Source organism: Pagrus pagrus (assembly GCF_965226575.1).
Source record: "Pagrus pagrus genome assembly, chromosome: 8".
NCBI lineage: Eukaryota > Metazoa > Chordata > Actinopteri > Spariformes > Sparidae > Pagrus > Pagrus pagrus.
In genome coordinates, this window is record NC_140192.1 from 33,669,362 (window position 1) to 33,681,895 (window position 12,534).

Here is a 12,534-nt window from a genome sequence, read left to right on the forward strand (position 1 = left end):
TTCAGTAAACCTTTGTGGCAAAGCCTGATTAAACTTAATTGTTGAAACAAATTGTTTGTGTCTCTTTTTTTACATAACATTGGTACGGTGGCCCTGAAGTGCAAATCACAACGGCAAATCAGAAATCACAACGGCAAATCAGAAAGCACAACAACATATAAAAAACACAACGGCAATTTGCTGTTGTACCTTCTGATTTGCTGTTGTGTTTTTTGATTTGCTGTTGTGTTTTTTGATTTGCCGTTGTGTTTTCTGTTTTGTTGTTGTGTTTTCTGTTTGCCGTTGTGTTTTTTGATTTGTTGTTGTGTTTTCTGATTTGTTGTTGTGTTTTCTGATTTGCTGTTGTGTTTTTTGATTTGCCGTTGTGATTTCTGATTTGCCGTTGTGATTTGCACTTCAGGGCCACCGTACATTGGCCATTGCTAATGACATACACAGTAATTAATCTACAATACTTTCATTAAATAAAAGCTAAAATTTAAGAGTATAATTAGACTATACTGAGCCTGATCTATTTATACCAGAGATTTTCTAATGAAGTTAATACCTTTAAAAAAAATATCACCTGGAGTAAAACTCCCCCTGCTACCCTGATTTGCATGTGTATTCACCATGGATCTATAATATAACCTACATCCATGGTATTCACCCGTTTCTTCAGAAGCCTATGGGTGCTGCCATGACAATTAACTACTTCCGCCGGCGGTTTTCTGCTTCCGGGTGACTTGCAACTGCTTGACAGACCGCCGCCGCCAAGCTAGCCCAAAACAACTAGCGAACAACACGCCCTGCACGGCATGCCGAGGAAGGAGGAACGGAGACTAGCGTGGCTAGCGGCTTTGAGACTAAAATATCCCCCGAAGAGAGTGTATGTTTGCTCCTTCCACTTCGCCGATAAAAAGCCCACAGAACTGCACCCTAATCCGGAGCTCTATCTGGGCTACGACCGACCCCCTCAAAAGAAGAGGCGAAAGCTAGTCCGTGCGACTGTGACTCAGACGGCTACTTCCAGCAGCAGCAGCAGCAGCGTTAACATTAACCGAGACGTTGAAGATCGACCTCGTAAGTTTGACTGTAATTGCAGTTATTTCCTGTTTTATGCATCGTTTTTTTCTCCAGCTGGTAGCATATGTGCTGATTAGCATTAACGTCAGCCATTTGGCTACAGTATTAATATTTATATCATGTTACTTTGCCTCGTATTTGTTAATTATTGTTTTTACATTGTTACCGTTGCATTGATTAGTAGCCTACGAGCAAGTTGAATATTATGTCTGAAATTGCAAATCTGTTGTTATGTTATATTGCATATAATATTGTATACTGTCATTGTAAAAAGGGTATGCTAAGTAGTCTGAGACGGAATGTAATCATGGATGTAGGAAGTCTAATAATCAATACATGTCTCAAATTGAATAACCATTTATACAAGGGGCACAAACTTCAGCTTGTATTTGCAGTCATAACACGTGCTATCTACCGAGGCATACACTGAGTTATCTGTTTATTTTCTATACCTATTTACATACATGCAAGTGATTCAGATGTACAGTATCTGTTCTTGTCTACAGTGTTAATCTCCTGGTGTGTAACTTCGGCCATACTTTTGTGTTTGTCAGACTGCTCGGTGGACTTAACTGCGCCTGTCTCAGACCAGACCAGTATCTCAAGCTCTGCACATCCCCCTGACCAACAGTTGCGCTCACTCCATACACAGTGGGAGGACCCTGCACAACAGGATCATAGTTATTGCAAGACAGCCAGCGGAAAAGATGTGCAGGATAAGATGACTCAGTGTGATGAGATTGGCTACTTCATGCTTCAAAACGACGTGGATGCATTGCTCTACACTGGTATATCCCTAGAAGCATTTAACACCCTTGTGTCAACACTGGAGGGATATGCTAGTAATTCATTTACAATGTCTCTGCAAGATCAAGTTCTCATGACACTTATGAAATTAAAGACCAACCGTGTAATAGGTGATCTGAGCAGACAGTTCCATGTATCTCAGAGCATGGCTAGCAAGATAATCTCATATTGGATTGACAAACTGGAGGAAGTTTTGTGACCTCTAATTATATGGCTTCCAAGAGAAACTATTCAGGCAACCATGCCTGCAGCATTTAAGAGTAACTTTCCTAATACAACATGTATTGTAGACTGCAGTGAGAGTCTTTTACAAAAACCCCAAAACCTTGATTCAAGAGGGGAATCATACAGCCATTATTATTCACATAACACAGTGAAATACCTAGTAGCTGTTGCCCCATGTGGACTAATCATGTTCGTTTCTCCAGCATATGGAGGGCGATGCAGTGACAAATTCATTACCATGGACTCAGGAATATTGGACTACCTAATGCCTGGAGATGAGGTCATGGCAGATAGAGGCTTTACCATAAATGATTTGCTGTTTGAGAGAAAGGTTAAATTGGTAATGCCTTCTTTTACAAGAAAACGTGGACAGCTAACTGAGGAACAGGTGACATGCACTAGACGGATTGCACATGTAAGAATTCATGTTGAAAGAGCAATCAGACGTTTGAAAGTTTACAAAATACTATCACAGGTTGTTCCGATTACCATGGCTCCTAAAATAGACAAGATTCTAAGAATATGTGCTGCTCTTGTGAATTTAAGGGCGGATCTCATTCGTGATTCAAACTAAGATAGCATGTGATCAACATGAGTAGACTCAGACATGAGATATTTACAGCCAGGGCTATCAAGAACATTATCAGGACCATCAAATGAAATAGTACAGTAAAGGTAAAAAAATCTAAAATGGTTGAAAAATTGATGGATACAGAACATTTAAGGAGTTATGGGTTTTATGTGAACATTCTTTGAATGCAGAATGTGAATACTTGTGCATTTCATTTACAAGATATAAACTTTATACATTTTGTGCCATTACTTTAAACAATGAATCCTTGTGACCTTTAATGTTTACATTGAATGTTTAAACTGTAACAACTTTTTGTGTTTGGAACATTACCTTGGAAGATGGCAAAAAATATGTAACCACTTTCAACATTGAATGTCATCAACTTTTAAATATAACATGCTGGTATGTGAATGTTTTGTTTACAGTAAAATATACTGTGGGAATCATGTTTCATATCTTATTGTTAGAACAGAAAGTTAAAAAGCATGTTTTTACATAACATTGAAAGAAAGTCGATTTACGCAGCCAGAAGATATCACATATTTCATTCTGATTCTCTTAATGTATGGCACACATTTATGTTCATGCCACATGTGCAGATGTGCACTAATCTTTGCCTAGTATCTCAGTGTATCTTTCATTTAGCTTAAACCGTCCTGCAGCATATTCATCTACAAGCCGAGGCAGCATACGCGAGAAGTAAAAACCTCTCAAGCGCTTTACTTGCTCCCTCACAAATGCCTCATCATACTGCACTGTAAAGGAAACCTGCTCACTGGGGGTCCAGATCAGAAGTGTAGCAGACTTTAGACCTATGCAAAACATTGTAAGCTGTACTTGCATATAATATCCCCTGCTGCCGGTTTTCTGCAGCTGCAGCTCTCCATCCACTAGTTTGATATCACTGCATTTCTGACTTAGCTGGTCAGTGAGTGAGAGCTGGGTTGGCACAGGACATTTTATTTCAAGAAGCACACACGAGTCGATGACCCCATCGGGACTGGCAGAGAGCCATGGTTCTGGAACACTTACAACAGTGCCCATGTGAGTAATGTTCATGCCCTGTTCTTTCAGTTGAAGGCAGGCTCTAACTTCATTTTCTTTACCATAGTTGGTAGCATAGTTGCCACGAAAGGAGGGGTATATGTGCTCACATAGAAATTTGTCACTTTTTGTGGCTGCATGTACGGGAACCTTTTTTGCAGAGCTGGCAGTTAGTCTGATTTTCCTACAATTGTGCCACAAATCAGATGCACTCTGCTCTCTCGTTTCTAATTCTAATTGAGCTGCTTGTGCATCACCAACTTCAATGTATGTCTGGTAGAATGTCTTGCATGAGTCACAGCTGAGATCATTACTGTGTGTCTGGCGTGGCTGAAAAATCTTGTCATCAACTGCACTGATTCTCCTGCTAGGTTGTTCTGCTGATGGTGAGGCATTATTACACTTTTCTAGTGAGCTGTTCTTGAGGACAAAAGTGGTTGAATGGGGGCTTTGTCCACACTGTCTCTGAAGTCTTTGTGTGACAGGTGATGTGGTGTATTTGGGAGTGATTCAGTCACCACAGCCCTACAGTTCACGTTGTATTGCTGTTCTGCCTTGTGGTGCCTGAAGTTAATCTGACTCAGACGTTTAGGCTCAAGGTTCTTTGTTGTCCCTGAATTCCACCTGCGCTGTTCATCTGTACATGCAAGCCCTGTCTTTCCACTGACCACGGCATTCTGCACCTACAATAATGACATCAATAGTATCTTCATCATTTCTCCACTTATTATTGAAATTACAGCAATAAAAGCACAATTACATGTCTTTAAATATATTTAATTGTTCCAATGTTTAAACAATAGAACAGAGATATTTGGGTTTATGAATACCTTCCACAGAATAGCTGCTGCATGACTACATGACTTCCCTAACCCGGCAATGCACGAGCAGCCGCCTGTCTCCACGACTCCACTTTCCCTCAGCATTACCCAAGCTGTATGTCTAGCTTGGCTGACGCTCTGGCTGGGCTCTACTGCTGCCTTCAAAAATATAAAGTCGCTGTGTTTCTTCAGCAGTACTTTCCCTATCTTGTTACTATGCAGGTAGTTGTATGCCTCAGTGCTTTTATAATTGCGCAATTCTTCGCCGTCAACACCTTCAGAAAATACGAGGTAATTCACAATGTCGATGTAGCTAACGTCGGGCCATTGTTTCATGTCATCTACCCACTCCGTGAAAACTGACGGGTGAGGCACTGTTACAGAAATGTCCTCGCTATTTTTTAAAACATCCGCACTATGAATCCACCTCTGATTTTTTTCCATTTTGGCGCTTTCTTGTGTTAAAAGCCGGCTTCTAGAGCAAGAATGAATGAATGAATGAATGAATGACAGCTATGCTAGCTAGTTCAACCGGAAGAGCACAACCGAGTACCGCTATGAACCATGGGTAAACTCGTGAATTCAGTAATAAGGTGAATAGCTCACAGCATTAAAGCCTCCCCTAGAATTAGGGGGAGGGGGGTCATGGGGGGACAACTGCCAACCAAGGCCCGCGTCAATTTATGACAATTCACGGCAGTTTTCGGTGTTGCCTGTAAATTGCCGTGTGCAGCCGTAAACCTGAACTTCCACGTCAATTTACAGTGCCGCATACTGACGAAAATCCCACTTTTCATGCAGTGTCTTTTCGAGTGCCTGACATACATCCCCACACTGGGTTACAGATATGTATTGTTAAGATATGTAGTGCAAAGACAAAGTTAGCCGGCTAGCTATACAGGAAATTAAACTAAACTCAGAAAATGCAAATAACAACAGCACTTTATCTAGGTACCATGACCTGGATGACTGGGAGCTTTCATAAACAACAGCATTTTATGTCACCATACTGATACATAGATGTCACTGTACCTTTAAACTCCTCTTACTACCATACTACATAATGATCATAATTCATATGAACATAAAACATTACAGTACAACCTGTTTTTATTTATTCATTCATTTTATCATTACTGTATACCCGTCTGCCATAGTATTTTAACTTATTTTCTATATTTCATTTGATATATATTATAGTTTATACCCCCAAATATCTCTTAATTGATACAGTAAAAATGTTATATGTAGTTATAATTCTCCTGATTTCCAATATATCAGGATTTTTTTCTCTCGACAACCCAAAATCAATAAGTAAGTAATTTCCCTCACAAAGTAGTGAACTTTTAAATTTATTAGGGACACAGTAACAGGTTTAATACTTCTGGTGAATATAATCCAATTAACCTTATTCCTATATGTGTTTTGTATATACCCTGTGTTAACACCTCATTTTCAAAAATGCTAACTTGCGCCAAGTCCAATACAATTAGATAAATTATATTGTATTTGCTGTGCTCGAGTAAAATTAAGATTTCATAACCTCATTAGGTAAGACTTGTACTTAATGAACTACACCCCTGAACCGTATAACTGTTCAGAGGAAACATGCATCTACTCATGGACAAGAGGCGAGTGCTTCTGACAGTGGAGAATGTAAACATTAATGTGCTATCAGTAGCTAGCTTAATAAGCTAGCCTCCCTCAGTATGCTTGCTTGCTTGCTTCTTCACTGTGATTTGGTTGGCAGGTACGAAGAAAATACTTCATACTTGAAACCACTCACAACAATGTATGTGGATTTTGGTTGGTTAGTTTTTGGTTAGTTTTTTGTTGTTTTACAGTTTAAAGTTTTGAGGACCAAAAAATGCCATCTAATTTCATTATAATGGAGAGAAGGAAGACATCTCTAAAACTCTGCAACTCACACCGAAACAAAGGTAAGAGAAAGAAATGTGTATTTTTGACTTTGGGTGAACTGCCCCATCAAACAGAGAGAAGATTATCTCCTTCCTGCTCTCAATATTATATATATAGTATATAGTTATGACCTCCTTTCTCGAGCATGCACTATTGTTAAAACTGGGAACTAAGAACTGAAGATTTCTACACAGTAGACTGACAAACAACTTAGTTGTCAGATTTGGGGGACTGCAAAATGCAGATTTTGGTCACCAGATGCTTCAGGTTGATGAACATATATATATATATATACTGTATATATATTAGGGGTGTGCAGAGCAGCCGATATTTGTATCTGTATTTGTATTTGTTGAGGGGGGAAAAGTATTTGTATTTGTATTCGAGTAAAATTCATAGGCGTAAAAATATATTTTTTTTTTAGTTACACTTCTAATTTTCGTTATAGTGTAAATATTCTTTAATTATCCATTATAATAATTATGGATATGCAATATTGGTTGATGTTTTTCCATAAATCCAGCAATGAACATGTAACAAGGAATGTCATTGAAAAGAAAATAACATAACAGCCATTACCTCATCCATTGTTAAACCAACAACTAATAAAATATCATTGTGAACATTATGAACCCCACCACCACCCGTCCTTGTTGGAGGACGTTGAACAGACAGAATAAAAACAAATAATACTTAAAAGAACTGTTCTTTCTAATGCACAGAGCTCCAAGAACTAAACTTGATCTGTAAATAATATGACATAGTAGCCTATAGCTAACGGTCATTATGCTTCTGGCCTCTACCTGGTCTTTTTACTAAACTGTCAGCAGGGTCGCCGGCTGCAGCAGCCTCGCGCCCGTGAAGTGGGCTCAAGTGGAGCGGGGGAGAGAAACAATGTGTATTTCTTTTACTCTGCGGAAGATCTCCCAACTGAGTAAGGGACAAAGCAAGTGGGACAGATCTGCCCAGTCCCTGAGCAGCGCGCGTTTCACAGACAAGCCACAACGCAGAGTGTAAACAACGTCACCTGGTTCAGCAGCACCATGGACAGCTGCGGGGGCGGGGGGGTCAGAACAGCGGTGTTTTGACACCCCCGCCCCCACCCCCGACTCCTGAACGTCACTCTCTCACTCATCCGGGCATGTACTGCGGTCTCATGAGGAAACGTAGCTTTTGATATGATGTTTTTCTTGTTCCCGAATACAAATATTTTTTAAAGTATTTGTTCGAAATAAGTATTCGTAAAAAACACGTTATTTGTGCCTTTCCGAATACCGTATTCGGGTTCGGCTCCACCCCTAATATATATATATATATATATATATATATATATATATATATATATATATATATATATATATCTGTATATCTCATGTTTTAACAACATAGTCAGTGAATGAACTCACCCGCTGCAGAGTGACTGTGAACTGCTCCCAGACCATCTCTTCCATCCCTGAGCTCTGTAGGGAACACACACACAATAGGATTAGCAAACGATATATTTCAAAATAATGACCTTTAGAAAGTTTATTTAAAATATGTTGTAGTGAATCATCAATAATCTATCAACTTTTTATAATGCTTTATTAAATGCATTGTTGACTTCTTTGACAATTTGTAAGGGAGCATTACAGTTACAAGTTTAACGGTAAGTCAAGAGCGTGTTTAGAAACAGATGCTGACAGTTGCATGTTAAGAGAGCCCTAACACGTAGTTTGGATTTGCAGGCATTCATGCATGTGGTCTAAGTGATCAGATCTCAAATGCATCCTCAGTACATCTAGGGGGTGTTACCATCTGCACTTAGAGCTGTCTGCTTGCAGTTGGATCCTTCAGGACACAAGTTGATACCAAAAGTGAACCTGAGAGTCCATCATTGTTTGTAATATTTTCATCAGTGGAGTTTAATGACCAGACAAGTGAAATCCACACAACAACTGTCTGTGTGAAAAACTAATTATCATCTATAATAGTTTCTTGAATAGTGTGCACCAATAAGTGCACCAATAAGAAAGGACTCTTCGCCAGCTTCGCCAACAACACTACAGATATACACACAAAAAACACATTTGACAAATCAACATGTGGTAGGAACATAAAGATCACTGGGAGCTGAAGTGGAAAGGAGACTGACCCAGATAAACACACACACACACACACACACACACCAGAGGAAAAGGGCATGTGTGGGTGTGGGAACCAATCTCTGTGAAAGAACAGTCAGTATAATGTCAATAACAGCAGCCTGCATGTTGTCCTGTCTGTCTCTCTGCCTGGTTGGTGTATAATTAACATTGAATAACAACTATTCGAGTGGACATCTGCCCTCACCCCTTTCCACCTCATTGCTCTCGCTCCCTCTCACTCAGACACACAAACGCACGCACCCAATAAGTGATGTGTGCACTGAGTCCTCATGACAGTGATCGAGGCAGGCAGCTCTGCTCAACTTCAGCTGCTTCTAACTAGAGCTGTGAATGAAAGACTAAAGAAGAGGACAGACAGGCCAGTGGGGGACCATGTCATTGTCGCTGCACAGTGTACTACATTGCATGCTAATCTTTAAGTGCAGGAACTAATTGGCACTGATTTGCAAAAGCCTGACACCTACATGTGATGTACAGGAAAATTACCCTTTTCTATGTTTTCAGAAAACCAGTATTGCAAGATAATAAGTATACTGTCATGAAAACATTATGATGAATGGTAGTTTCTATTATTTAGAAAGTAACTTAACTTATAACTGTGAGGTGTAGTTACAGGTTGAAGAAAGCACACTTCTGACCACACCCACACATGATAACAAAAGAACAAAGACTGTCAGCGAGTTTGTTACAGACACATCATTTCATTTGGTAAGTTGTGTTACTGCTGCTGCTCTTACTGCAGGACTTCTTCATAAAGAAAGCCAGTGTCCCATGAGCCGCGACCCAAAAACCATTTCCTTTAGAGTAATGCCACGCGGCTACGATTTCAGGCAAGATGGGGAGGCAATAAACACACACACACACACACACACACACTAACCTTGGTGATATTATAATTAAAAAAGCCAAAATAATAACACATCAAGCCTTTATCATTTATGGACACCTTTCTAATGATTAAATGTTTCTCTATTCAGAAGTACTCAGATATTCGGTTAATATTAAAGCTCCATCTAACGATAATTTCTTCAATTAATAAATTACTTACTTTATTAAATATCAGAAAAAAGTGAAAAAATATCAATTTCCCAGAATCCAAGGTGACATCTGTTTTGTTTTGTTTGACCAACAGTCCAAAAACACCACTGTCACACCTGTAACTGAGTGTTTTTGATCACTTCACTTGGCAGGTCCAATAAGAAAATACACTGCTCAAATAAATGAAGGGAACACTTAATCACACATCAGATCTTGATGACTGAATCATTCCAGTTGGAAATCTTTACTGATGATCTATAATTTGCTGAGAACAAAATTACGTAACGACATTGGTCAATAGAAACCGACATCATCGGGCCATTGAGGGCTAGATTCAAAATACACTAAAAATCCAAGTAAAACATTCACACAGTGTGTTTGGTTTTCCTCTGCAGACACAACCAGACACTCACACACAGTCCTCACTCTCTGCTGTCCAATCACCACATACTTAAATGTCACCAACTGATGTAAGCATCACTGAATATCTGTCTATGTCACAGTCCCTTGTGCTCCCCTGCAACACACACACAAATACAAACACACGCACACACATCTTTTAGACCAACTTGTCACAGCTCACATGTAGTTTTCTCACTTGGCATACAGTCGTCTGTGCTAAAGCAATCTTCAAGTATATTAAATTGTCAAAACCAAGACAGCTGTACAATGTCATATACTATATATATTGGGCCATTTGATTTGTATTATGATAAGATATATTTAAAGATTTAAATTTAAAGAGCTCTCGACTAGCCCCTTTGACAAAGTCAAAACTGAAAAGAAAAGAAGGATTTAGAACCGATCACCGATCAGAAGGATGTTTCTTTACTTTATTGTCATCTATAGTTGTTAGTTATTAGTTGTATTGTAAAATCATCATTAAAATGTTGAGGAAATAAATAATTATACGTATTTCACATTGATTCAAAGAAATAGGTTCAAAACAAAATGAAAAGTTACCTCTTAACTGTAAATACAGAATTTAGAAAGTAAATAGGACAGAGAATTTAGGAATTGAGGACCGTGACTCAGTCTCAGGTGTCTCAGTCTTTGTACTGAGGTCTGACCCTGAACCCACTCCTCCACCACCTGGTCATGTCTTGTACCTGGTTACTTCAGACTGATAAAATGTACACAGATGGAAAGTGTCTGTTACTCCAAAATCAAGGTACTTTCACCTCCAAACTGTACTCAGCTAAAGTACTTCAACATATTTATTTAGTGTAAACTTGTGTTTGCATTTGACTGCAGTTCAAGTTTAACACTTCATGTTCCTCTGAACAGGAACTTTCAATTATGCTGTGTTTAGCTCCACTGTAAGCTGTTAACTCAGTCGGCTGTTAGCTCCAACTGCTGTTAGCTCTTGTGCTGCACAGTCCCAAATGATAAACTGAACTGACTACTTCTTACTATGTGGAGCGCGCCTTCTAATGCTGTTACCATAGTGATCTCTCTCTCTCTCTCGCCATAGCGCTGTGTCAGGCTAGTAGTAATCACTGGCTGGCCTCTCAGCACCAGACCTAATGTTACGAGAATTGTTCTGCAGTACCAGTCCAGCTATCTCCTTAGTCACAATCGGCTGACTGGCAGACAAACTGTCTCGTGAGTTTATCTGATCGGGCTTTATAGGGTAAAACTTAGCAAATCGGCTAATAACGATCGGTGCCCGATCAATCGGACCACCCTTGGTACTACTGTGTAGTTGGTAATTACCAAGCAACATATGTGAAATTTCTTTTAAATTACCTTAAAAATTACCCCTGCATTATTTAAATATATTCTGCTGTTTTCCAACAAGAAGTTAATAATTTGCTGGTCATTTCTTTAGTAAATGTTAAAGAAACTCCCAACTGGTTTCTACTTAACTTTTGCTAATAATGCAGTCAGTAGGCCACTGACAAATGAGTTGTTAATTTTTGTTAACATATTTCTTGCTAATTAACACCTACATTACCATGACATTACAGAGCTGTGAAATTACATTCTACCCAAAAGAAATTAGCTTTTGTCACTTGGAAAAATTGCAAACACTTAGATTCATTAATGACATTGACATGAAAAAGTGTTCTGCAAAGACTACTGTGAAAATTACACCCAATAAGAGTAAGAAAATTAAGCTTTATAGTTTGTTTTTTTAACTTTTCCAGAAAGAAATGAGCTTCTTCAACAGTGCATCTGTTTGATAAAACTTTACTTAAGCAATACACAATCTAAATCGACAGAGACAACTGTGAACTACATACAGTACAACACAGATATCTGATAAATGTTCTTTTGTTTAGAGTCACATTGTTGTTATTGTTATTGCCAATATAATCACATTACCTAGAGGAATGAGTGACTGTAATCCCAGGTAGCATTTTTCCATTGAAAAGAGACTTTGAAAACATGTATGGTCAGTGGGGAAATAATGTTCAAAACGGGTTCAAGTAAAAGTTTTTTCACTGAGAGATTTGAAAAATAATGATAGGCTCTTATTTGCACACTGTAGAGAATAAAAGGTGTCTTATAGCAAACTGATAACAAATTTCACTGCTGGCTTCATGAATCAAACTGCCGACCTCTCATCTGATGCATGTTCCTCCACAACAGCCACATACACTTCTGACACATGAAGCTTCACATTCATTTCTTCCGCTTGTGCATTTTGCTCCACAAGTCATAGTTCTGAGTAGTCAGAGCTGCAATGCTCTAAGTACTTTACAGCACTAAGTGCTATGTCTTATTTTACATTAATGCATAAAATGGCTCCTATTACAATGTCCTGGAAGCTTCTTGTTGGCAGCTGAAAGCCTATATATTTCCATATTCATGACCTTTTATATGAAACATTAAATACATTGAAATTACGTGTTCATGTAGACCACATTTAATCTACCAGTGCAATACG

General features: G+C 38.8%; 1 protein-coding gene across 5 annotated transcripts in view; it reads right to left on the reverse strand.

Annotated features, from left to right (window-relative positions):
- The window catches only part of tjp2b (tight junction protein 2b (zona occludens 2)), a 193,172-nt gene that overhangs the window by 112,335 nt on the left and 68,303 nt on the right, over nucleotides 1-12,534 (reverse strand). For all 5 annotated transcript variants that reach the window (XM_084360968.1, XM_084360967.1, XM_084360970.1 and 2 more), the window contains exon 2: nucleotides 7,863-7,916. In XM_084360968.1, coding sequence (XP_084217094.1) covers nucleotides 7,863-7,916 — 54 coding nt within the window. The remainder of the gene's footprint in view (nucleotides 1-7,862; nucleotides 7,917-12,534) is intronic.